Source organism: Physeter macrocephalus, chromosome 18 (genome assembly GCF_002837175.3).
Source record: "Physeter macrocephalus isolate SW-GA chromosome 18, ASM283717v5, whole genome shotgun sequence".
Lineage (NCBI taxonomy): Eukaryota > Metazoa > Chordata > Mammalia > Artiodactyla > Physeteridae > Physeter > Physeter macrocephalus.
Genome location: NC_041231.1, coordinates 98,269,219 through 98,280,625, shown reverse-complemented (window position 1 = coordinate 98,280,625; position 11,407 = coordinate 98,269,219). Strand labels below are relative to the sequence as shown.

The 11,407-nt window shown below is 40.6% G+C and overlaps 1 protein-coding gene and 1 long non-coding RNA gene across 8 annotated transcripts in view; both read right to left on the bottom strand.

The window, feature by feature from the left end:
• The window catches only part of LOC114484305 (uncharacterized), an 11,861-nt gene extending 8,248 nt beyond the window's left edge, over window positions 1–3,613 (bottom strand). The window contains exon 1 of the long non-coding RNA XR_008615783.1: window positions 2,325–3,613. This is a non-coding gene — a long non-coding RNA (uncharacterized lncRNA). The remainder of the gene's footprint in view (window positions 1–2,324) is intronic.
• A 1,924-nt stretch (window positions 3,614–5,537) lies between these two features.
• The window catches only part of MCUR1 (mitochondrial calcium uniporter regulator 1), a 22,437-nt gene continuing 16,567 nt past the window's right edge, over window positions 5,538–11,407 (bottom strand). The window contains exons 7-9 of one of the 7 annotated variants that reach the window (XM_028479057.2): window positions 10,368–10,421; window positions 8,908–9,022; window positions 5,538–7,666 (exon numbers count right to left, since the gene is read on the bottom strand). In XM_028479057.2, coding sequence (XP_028334858.1) covers window positions 7,599–7,666; window positions 8,908–9,022; window positions 10,368–10,421 — 237 coding nt within the window. In that variant the 3' untranslated portion in view covers window positions 5,538–7,598. Of the gene's footprint in view, window positions 7,667–7,823; window positions 7,921–8,907; window positions 9,023–10,234; window positions 10,422–11,407 lie in introns of those variants that run through there. The other 6 variants (XM_024121978.1, XM_028479058.2, XR_008615705.1 and 3 more) reach the window with 6 other exon arrangements.

Below are 11,407 nucleotides of genomic sequence, written 5' to 3'. Positions count from 1 at the left end.
GGGGGAAGAGGAGGATGGGCATCTCTCGGAGGAAACCGGAGCCTAAGAAGCCGGTTCACAGCTGGGGAATTGTGAAACACAGTAACCTGCCTACCCAGGCCTGGGTGAGTCCGAGTTGGGGGCGTGAGGATGAATCACCAAGGTCTACTCAGAGTGGGGAGATGGGGGTCCTGGAATGGCTGACCTCTGGGCTTTGCTGCCTTTTATAGCGCCCCCTTCTGGCCCCATGCTGACTCGCTCCCTAGAAGAGGCCTCTGGGGTCAGGATGGGCCGCCTCTGTCCCCTCGTGCCCCAGCCTGGCTGCCACACGCATCTTGCTGGCCACTGGGGACGAGAGAGGAACAAGTCCCGACTCTGCCCCGGGGCGGGGGGGCCTACGGTGTCTTTGGAGAGACAAACTCATAAATGGACGAGTTCTGATTATCTCCCTGTGCTGACCAGGGAGTCGACTCTGCCCCTTATAAAACGCTGCAAACATAAGGTGGACGACTAGGTTATGTCATTTAGTCCTCACTGAGCCCTAATAAAAAGTAATTTAGGATTTAACAGCGACCAAAGCATCATCTAGGGAGACTAGTCAGGAGTCATGGGGCCACAGGAGGAGCTGGCCCCTCAGATCCCAGCCTGGGTCCCCGGTCACTGCTGTGTGACCCGTGCAGTCGAATGTACAATTCTCAGGCTTCAGTGCTTCATCTGTAAACTGGAGTTGTAGAGTGGACATTTTTTTTTTTAAACAGCTTTATTGAGATAGAGTTCAATGTAAAATTTACCCATTTAAAATGTGCTATTCAGTGGTTCTCATTACATTCACCGAGTTGTACAACCATCACCCAAATTGGTTTTTAGAATATTTTCATCACTCCAAAAGGAAACCCTGTAGAAATAGTAGAATTAGCTAGTCAGGAGTCATGGGGCCACAGGAGGAGCTGGCCCCTCAGATCCCAGCCTGGGTCCCCGGTCACTGCTGTGTGACCCGTGCAGTCGAATGTACAATTCTCAGGCTTCAGTGCTTCATCTGTAAACTGGAGTTGTAGAGTGGACATTTTTTTTTTTTAAACAGTTTTATTGAGATAGAGTTCAATGTAAATGTGCTATTCAGTGGTTCTCATTACATTCACCGAGTTGTACAACCATCACCCAAATTGGTTTTTAGAATATTTTCATCACTCCAAAAGGAAACCCTGTAGAAATAGTAGAATTAGCTTTCACTCTCCATTTTCCCACACCCCCCAGCCCCAGGCAACTATCAGTCCCCTTTCTGTCTCTGTGGATTTGCCTATTCTTGTGCAGTTGTGTATGTGTGTGTATAGTATATATTATATACAAACATTTGGGGTGAAAGCATGGTGTGCCCTGTGTGTCTATTCTTGTGCAGTTGTGTGTGTATATATATTATATACAAACATTTGGGGTGAAAGCATGGTGTGCCCTGTGTGTCTATTCTTGTGCAGTTGTGTGTGTATATATATTATATACAAACATTTGGGGTGAAAGCATGGTGTGCCCTGTGTGTCTATTCTTGTGCAGTTGTGTGTGTATATATATTATATACAAACATTTGGGGTGAAAGCATGGTGTGCCCTGTGTGCCTACTCTTCCTCCCACCTCCTTGAGATCTGAAGTCTTGCTTTGCTTGAGAAGAGGACGAGACACAAGGTTTCCATGGAAAGCTGAGAGGAGGCAAGAAAGGTTTTATACAAATAAAGCAGAGTTTGGAAGGGATGTGAGCGTTCCCAAGGGCCTGGTCAGGATTTGGGTAGCCCACCTTCCTGGGAAACTTGAAAAGCGGCTGAAATTTTTGAAAAGTGCCGCAGATGGTTGACTTGGTTGATAAAGAGTGAAATATCCTAGTTAATGATCGTGTCACAGAAAGAAGGGTGCAGAACTAAACAGTAAGGAATTAGTTAAGGCCTAAACTTTAGATGAATCTAAGGCTTGGACAGTGGGCTCCATGCCGGTACCAACCCTTTTATAGAAAGACCTCCAAAGAAAACTGTGAATGGTCACAATCACCCTGGGATTTATACGAAGGGCTGCTGCGGCGTAACACTTATTTCCACTAGGTCCTCTATATTCCTCTAATACCTACTGCAATCTATACACTAGCCATTCAGAGGATTATGTTCTTTTGCTGGGATACTGCATCGTCTGTATCAGTGCTCTGGGGAGGCTGCTAGGGAGTAAGCTAAGGGAAATGGACTTGTTTGGGTGGAGGTGTAAGTAGGATTCCAATTATTACACATGGACTACATTATGTTTCCATGCATGTATGGTTTTATAGTTTACAAAACGTGTTCACATGTTTGGCCTCACTCGATCCTTACCAAGTGCTCTCAGTTGGGTAGGGTCTCTATTCTTTGGAGTCAGAATCCTTGGGTTTGAATCTGGAGTCACCACTTGGTAGCTGGGTACTCTCAGGCAAGTTATTTCAACTCTCTCTGCCTTGATTTCCTCATCTGTAAAATAGACATCATTATAGTTTGTACTTCCTAGGGATGCGATGAAGATTCAGTGAGCATGTAAAGGCTTTAGAACTGTGGCTGTAAGACAGTAAACAAATCCTCTATAATTATTCCCATTATCATTATTATTGTTGTTGTTATTATTTTAGAAATGCAGCACTAAGGATTGGCGAGGTTAAATGGCTTCCCAAGAGTGAAGCAAGTGGTAAGGCTGGTAGGGGCGCTAAGCCCAGGACTCCTGACTCATCATATTAGTGGTTGTGAAATTATCTGCCTGTAAAAACTGGTCTTTAGTAACCAGACCGAGATATTGTGCTGTCCAAACAAAATCATCATGGTTTTATTAATTGGCAGGAAGAAGTTAATAGACTTTTCTCCATCTTTCACTTTTTATCTTAGAGTTTTCTTAAACTTTGTGGACTTGCTACTGATTTGCCTCCTACCACTTGCTGGTGTTCATAGCCAAGCAAAGGCATTCACATAAATATTAATGCAGAAAACTCAGATCTCACTGGCCATGCTTGGTTCAGCAGCTACATTCTTTTTCCATGAACCCCTGACCTTTTGATTTAATTGCATACATGCATCAGAAGCAGACTTTCTGCAGGTACACCTCTCCTGGGCTGTAGGAAGCAATTAGATACGTCATTAATTTGCAGCATTTCACAAAGAACATATTGTTCAGTAGAAAACAGGATGCCTTCTAGGTCCACCCACCCTGAACAAGGCTGAGGGCCACTGACTGTGCCCCAGACATCCTTTCTCGACCTCGAATTCTACCAAATGTAGACTTACTTTTTGCACTTCCTGCAACCACTCGAATTTCAGACCAAGCTAGTATATAGCTCTGTTTAGTCTGTAGCCTGTGTTTTATTTTCACGAACATTGTAACCAACACTGTTGAATGCCAACCAACAACCATTTCCAGACTCCTTCTTCCTTGCCCACCTCCTACCAGAGGGGCTGAAAAAGTTAAACATTCCCTTTTGCAACCTGCCTTGCTACCATGTGACCTAGTCCTGGCCTATGAGACATGAGGATTTCTGTGGGAAGGGTGGAAGATCTTTCTCCCTGATTATAAAGAGACAGACATATGAGAAAAGCCCTTTTTGTGCATCTCTCTTTTTTCTTTGGATGCTGCTGTGCGAGGATGTGATGCCTGGAGCTGTGGCAGCCACGTTGTGATCAGGCAATCCCAAGGGTGAAGTTGGGAGCTAACACACAGAGGAAGGTAAGAGTGGAAAGATGAAGGGTTAAGCTGCCAACCAATCCTGAGAATCACCTATTTCTAGGCTTCAGTAATAAAAGTCATGAGGTATAAGTCACCGTTAGTTTTATGTTACTTGCAGTTGAAAGCATCCAACTGATACAAATGTAAAAAAAAAAAAATTCTAAGTGCTCTCATGGGTTCACTGAATATCTTGATTCCCCCAGGCTTCCATCTTTTCCCCACAAAGTCTTACCACTGAGATTTTCAAGATAGCAATTCTTGAGGTTTGAGAGAGACACTGCCTGTTACAGTGCCTCTTGGAATGCTGTGAGGTTCATGCAAACCATAAACTAGTATAAAAGTAAAAGAGAACTAGTGAAAAATACTTCTGTGCTAGGCAGACACTGATTTTCAGGTGGAGGGACAAGAGGCCGCGAAGCAGTTTTTCTCCTGGGGGAATGTGTATTGTGGAGTCTTGAGTCTGAGACAGCTGAGTAGGGAAGTTTTTAAAAAACTTTTCCTGAAAGCCAGTAAGTGCAGAAACAACACGCTGAGCTGAAGCTGTGAGTGCAGCTCCTGGGCTTAATAAGCTGACTTGAAACTTCAGAATCATGTACAAGGGATCTGGGTTTACTGAAGCACTGACTGCATACAAAAAAAAAAAAAAAAGATTAAACTGAAAGGAATAGTTAGGACCTTGTAAAATGTGAGCATGTATCAACTTCTTACTCCTGCGTGTTGGCCTAAAAATAGTTCTCTACATACCTGCGAAATGTGAAAGAGCAGAAGCTCACTGCTCCCTCTTTGTTAGAAATGCCCGGGCTCAGACTCTGTGGTTGACGGTGGCCACCACCATCCCTTGCCGGTGTCTTAGTCCAGTGGAAACTGCAGAACTAAGGTAGAGACGTGGCTGCCAGCACACTGAACGGTGGTGAGACTCTGCTGTGGAATGCCAGGGGTTTAGATTCCAGAGACAAAGCTTTTCCTAGAAAATGTCTTTCTTTAAAACAATTTTCTTACTTTTAAAGAAATCAAAGCCCCATGGCAAAGAACAGGTTTTTAGTTTGTCTGCACACCACAGATGCGAAAGTGGGATTGAGGTGAGAAGGCAGATGGATGACCAACATCTGGGACACCATTTTCACATGAAGACTGGGTTTGCAGATCATGTAGGGCCTTTGAGAAACTTTACGGCTCCCCCTCAAATCTAGGCAGTTTTTATGTGACTCTCTAACTTTAGTTAAGATTTACGGTTGGAAAAAATGGTACCTAAAATTAATTTCCAGGCTTTCATTTATCCACTTTCCCAACACGTTCCTTTGCTTTCCTCTCGAGCAGACGTCTGTCCCATGGAAGATCAGCTTCTGCAGGAAACTCAGAAGAGCCCAACTTTTCAGAGGTGGCACGTTTGCTGAACAGGTCCTGGGGCAGAAGCATGGAGGACCCTCCCAGGACCCTTCCTCTGGCTGCCACCTTAGCTACTTGCTCTGGATTCTTCCTTCCAGGCTTTTCCAAAGTGGAACTCTCCCATCCTAAGTCTTTGGGCATGTGCTGGCTACTCCTCCACACGTGAAGTTGGTTTGAGAGAAAAAGTGGAGGTGTGAGGTGCCGGGAGGTAGTTCTGATGGCATTTTCGTTTCGCTCTTCCTGAACTTTGATCATGTAAGCCTAGAAAAGCAAATTCTTTGCTCAAGCTAGTCTGATTTGGATTTTATCACCTGTAACCTGAATCTTCAGCAGTTTTTAAAAACTTGTGTATAAACCTCATTTCCCCTCAAGCAAGGAGTTAAAGCACTTTATGCGAGCATGCAAAAAGAATTCTTTTGAATAGTAAAAAATTTATTTTATAAATCAATCACTTTCAAACGTACCCTCTATGCAAATCCAAATGTTTAGGTATTAGATTTAAAAAATAATATAGCAATGTTACCATTCACAATTCGAGGGAATAATAGTTGAAATACAGCGTAGGCAGAAGTTGTTCTAGTTTTCACATTCAATTGGAACAGATAGAAAAGTATATTAGTCACATATAGAGAATTAAATATTTTATTTTAGATCATAAAAATATGCCCACTCTATTATACAGTAAAATGTAACTGAATTATTTGCTTAAGTAATGAAAGGGTTAAGAAATGGTTTAGGTTATAATCAGAGGAACATAGGTTATAAATCTGTAGAAAGACTGATATTTTCCAAATGAAATTCTGGTAAAAGGCTAAACAGTCTCAAACATTTTATATAAAGAATAAATTATTCCTGATTAACATGTTTTTGCTTTAGTGTCAGAAAAGTCACAACACATTTGATAAACATATGTTAAGAGCCAGTTTTCTAGACATGAGTTCCATAGTGCCATCTATATGACATTTGTTCAGAAATGACGCCAAAATTCTTAAGAACACAGCATATCGGGGGGGAGGAAGAGAGGTGCCTGCCAACGCTGACACAGCTAATTAACAGGAGGAGAGGCTGCAAAGGAAGAGCCTGGAACACAGGGAAGAGCCCATAGCTCCATGTGGCGGCAAAGGGACACCACCCAGGCAGCGACATGGACACCGCAGCACAGGATTTTGGTTTTTAAAGAGTTCAGAGACAAATTCCAGTAAGATGACTGGTTTGAGTCAAGCCTTTCTTCCTGAACTTGTGACTTCTCAGCTGAGGTACTTGGCATACTTAAGGGAAAAGATGAAGACATTCAGATTGAGTTTTCTTAGATATTGGGCTGAAAAACCAGCTGAGGACTAAGACCAGCACAGAAATCAAAATTCAGGTTTCTTGTAAAGAACCAGACACACAAACAGGCTCGCTTATTAAGGGTCCAGGAAAGGAGTGGGATTGGAGTTTAAGCTCTTTAAAAAAAGATAAAGAGGAGGGGAGGGGAGAGAAAGCAGGAGGGCGGAGGAACCTCCTAAGTGATTTGTGCATGAACAGGAAATACAGATTCTGTCCACCTGACATTCTGCTTTAGGCACCTGTGCCTGGAGGGGTAATTTTCGGGACCTTGCTATGGCTCATTTCCCCATGTGCTAGCCGCAGGGTATCTGGGGATTTTGCCAAGCATCTTCCCCCTTATGCGTGCTAATGCCGAATTTCCTAAAGTGACCTGCATCCTCTAAGCCAGGTGAGCTCAGGAGCCATCACACTGTGTCCGGTCCCAGTCACTTATGTGTTCACAGACGTCTGGGCCCACAGCAGGAAGGGTACACTTGTATTTCTGGCTCTTATGCTTTTCAAATAGAATACATGTGACTAAAGAAAGGGAACATGGTCCTGAACCCTCCCAGCCTCCGTATACGCATGCAATCCAGGTCACCAAAAGGAGAGTGCACTGTTCCCAAGGCAGGGAAGGTGGGGGGCTGTTCCGTACTGCAGAGAACTCTGCAGCAAAATCAGTGGTCCAAATTAACTGACAGACTGATGTGGCCCCCATCATCACCAGTAGGAATGTCATCTGGAATACTTCTGACAGAGGACAGAAAGTCACCCAACTGAAATGTTATTTAAAAAATAGCTTGTCAGGATATAAGGTCACTTCACTTTCTGTTTTTAACCTATAAAAGTTATTATTTGCTTTGAAACAGAATTGCATACAGTACTTCTTCCCCTTGGGGATTCTTTTTTTTGGAAGAGTGTCTGTGCTCCAAGCTCCTTCACGCTCCTACTAGCCAAAGTTATATTGCAAAGGTGGTCTTAATGGGACGTCATTTATTTAACTCTTTAATACTTAGGGCAATTGTTAAATGTACAGTATTTTCTGGGGCTCCTTCTCTGAAAGGGGAAGAATATATCTATAAAATATTTTATGAGCCAGTTAAGATAATTTTGGATCTAGTTGAAAAAAGATTAAATTATTATTCACTTTGAAACTTAGACCACTCACGCCAAAGTACTTGATGTTTATACTTGTCTGGAGCTCAGAATCTTTATGCTACACAAAGCTGGGTGGAGTCTTCCTTGCTTCGTCCACCACCACTCAGAGTTATAAAGTCAACTAAACAGAGAAGATGGAAGAAGTAGTTATGAAATTTCTCACTTCTCTGCCTTGGTTCTATGTCCATAATTTGCATAAAATAAATAATATGCATTAAATTAAAAATCAGCATTAAAATTGGAAATGAGAAAAAAAAAAGCACAGCAATTTGGTATTTTTAAGGCAAAACAATAAAATGCTCTTTAAATAGACACTTTATTATATCCACAGACGATAAAATCCCAGAGCCACTGTCAGGCACGTAAATACAGATCCTGTAAGAAAAGAAACAATTGTGCACAGTATTAGTTCTATTGACAAATACTTGCGGGAACATCTTTTTATTAAGAAAACAGACACTTATCCACCAAGAAAGTAAAATCAAACCCAAGAAACTTGGCTTGCTCACTGATGTGCCACATCCCATGAAACACCTGCCTATTAGAAAATCCCACACCTGGACCATCATCTTTAAAGTACAAATGCATCCAATATCCAAGAAGACTTTTCAGTAAAAGTACAGAATCACAAAAATTCTGTGGTCACAAAGTATATGCACATGTAACACATAGGGACACACCCTTTAACTTGATGAGCAAATCCTACTTCTAAATACTATTAGACTTCAAAATATTGATTGATCCAAAATGTTAAATCTGAGTTAAAATAATGGCTAAGTAATTTTTTTTGGTACATGAATCTTCCTTCCCTCTTTTGGCTCAAAAATTGCAAAAACAAAATAACACCTTATAAGGAGTGTCACCCATTGAAGCAGAAAAAATCACAACTCAACTATCTGTAAAATATTCCATCTTGAATGTTACGAAAAATAACTCCAAGTAACTATAGTTCGATGACAGTATCTCATGAAATTTAAGATTCCATCAATAGTAGTAAATAAAATCATGTACTTTACAAAGAAAGAAAAAATGCCAATTATTGTTATGATATTCCATCTATTGGAAATTGTAAGATGCCTTCCAATTTCAGAGATGTTAAAACATGAAAAAAAAATTGTGTTAGAATCAACCAAATGCAGTATCTGTCTTTGACTTAATTTATAAATTTTATTTATTTGGGGAATTCCCTGGCAGTCCAGTGGTTAGGACTCTACGCTTCCACTGCAGAGGGCACGTGTTCGATCCCTGATCAGGGAACTAAGATCCCACATGCCACGTGGCATGGCCAAAGAATTTAAAAAAAAAAATTTTTTTTTGTTTATTTTCAGCTTGTTTTAACTATCTAGATACAAAATGGCTTACCTGCTAAATATTTAATATTATCAAGCTTGTGTGACTCAAGCATGGTTTTGAGGCCAGCAACCTCGGTATCTATCTTCCTGTCTGTCTGCGTGATGGCCCGATCTTGCTGGGCGTGCTTTTAAAAGAAAGATTCACAGCATTAAACCACTTTGGATGCATCCCCTCTGCTGTTAGTCCTACAGTCCCTTCCCAACAGGATCAGATTAAGGAGACCTGGGCTTTAGTCTGAGTTCTACTAGCCTCATGCTGTATTATACTGGTCAGGGCTGTAGCTATCTCTAGGCCTGTTTCCTTCTGTTTGAGACAAAGAAAAAGGTAACACTGGCCCTGCCTTCAAATAAGCTGTTTAGAGAATCAAGTGTGATAACTGATGGAGGAAAACTTTTAAAATTATAGACTGCTCTGCAAATAAGATTAAGATTATGAAGCTGGTCTGTTCTCAATGGCAATGACTATTCCTTCTGAATTCCTCTTAGTGAAAGGTATACAGAAAGTGCTTTAACAAAATGAATGGAATCTTAGGTAATCTAAAAGCAACAGCGCTTGCCTTGATGCTATTTCTATTCACATTTAAAAAAAGTTTTCTTCCTTTATAGTTCGAATGTCAAGTGTTTTATTATTATGAGGCTTGGCTATACCAAGGACCTATATGCGTTCTTTCCCAAATATAATACAGTTAAAACAGATACACAATTAACTCCCAAAGGGTGGTAAGTTTGGCTGATGTTATAAAGGGTTTGTAACATTTCATTAATGCATAAAAGCATTGGAAATATTTCACTAAAAGTCCTAGGGCAAGTAAGTAGTTCCCTGTGGCAAATAATTCAGGTAATGAATAAGAAAATAAATGCCTGGTTGAGTAAAATATTCCAGAGGAATAGTTCAGTATTCTCTCATGGAAGTCTCTTGCAGGTTTCAGAGGTCCCAGGTAATATAGGATGGAAAATAAGTTATGCATGCCATAAGCTAAAAATGTAATAAAACATCTCCATTGCTTATTATTCTTCAATCACTGAGATTTAAAGTTTCATTAAGATAATTAAGTATTGTACCAAAAAATCCTATGATATTCCACTTCTCGGTAAATATACCCAAAAGAATTGAAAACAGGAACTCCAATAGATATCTGTATGCCCATGTTCATAGCATTATTCACAATGGCCACAAGGATAATCAAAATGTACTACATCCATACAATGGAATATTATTTAGCCTTAAAAAGGAAGGAAATTCTGACATATACTACAACATGGAGGAATCTTGAGGACATCATGCTAAGTGAAATAAGCCAGTCACAAAAGGACAAATACTGTATGATGCCACTTACATGAGGGACCCAGAATAGTCAGATTCATAAACATAAAATAGAACGGTGGCAGCCAGGGGAGGAAGAAAGGAGGGGTTGGTGCTTCAAGGGTAGAGTTTCAGTTCTGCAAGATGAAAAGTGAATCTTTTCTTACCAATGATACAATTTCTGTTTTTATTTCCAGCAGCTTCCTTTCGTTTAATGAATACTGAAACAAACACGTAACATAGGTCAGATTCTGATTTATATCTCTCTCTCTCCTCCTCCTCCTCTGGTGCCTTAAATATTCTGGTCTCAGTAATTCCAAGAATATGTACCACTAGAAGCCAGCCCTAGGGTAAAGTAGCCTACTTGCCTTCTCCTTTTGATCTATGTTTTGGGGTTTCTTATTTATATTCACGCATCACTCCAACATCTGGATTCCCTTTTGTCATCCTCCACCACCCTCTGCTGGTTTTCTCTTTTCATGTCTTCGCTGGGATGTCTCTACATCCCTCCCACTACTATAACAGCATTCCCTGGGACCAATTTAGATGGACATATACTTTTTGGCTTTGAGAGGGTTGAAAAAAGTGGGGTAACAATTCAATTTAGGAGCTAGCCCATTGTAACCACAAACAAAATTGGTCACTATTTGAGGCTTAGACAGAAGAGAGAAAAGATATAAAGTTGGGAAAAAAAAATAGTTTCAAGGAATATTATTCTGTGACATAGACGTCGCCTTGTGATTATAAAACACTATGTAAATATACAGATACAAGAAATACACTAAACCATCACACGTTGGTTTTAATTGAAAAAAACAAAAACCAAACCCACATGGGCATTGTCACAATCCAGTGTTACTAAGGGAAATGACTAGTTCTACCCAGAATTAAAATGGTATTTTGCCTTTGGCTATTAATATCTGTGCAAAGATATTGTGCAATTTTGTTGACACTGAGACCAAAATCAGACACATCTCCTTAGTGGTGGGCGTTAGGATTCAACTGAGCACATGAAAATCTATAATTTAAGTGAAGAATTTAAAAACTTCAATAAGTTAACATTGTTATAGGGGAAAAAATTAATGGTTTTGAAGTATCTAGAAACTTTCTAGCTATACAGTGTTCCCCTGTGACGACCAGGGGGATAAAGTATAGAAACAGCATTGCTTAGGAGTAAAAAACAAAAACAAACCCCAAACCAAGAACT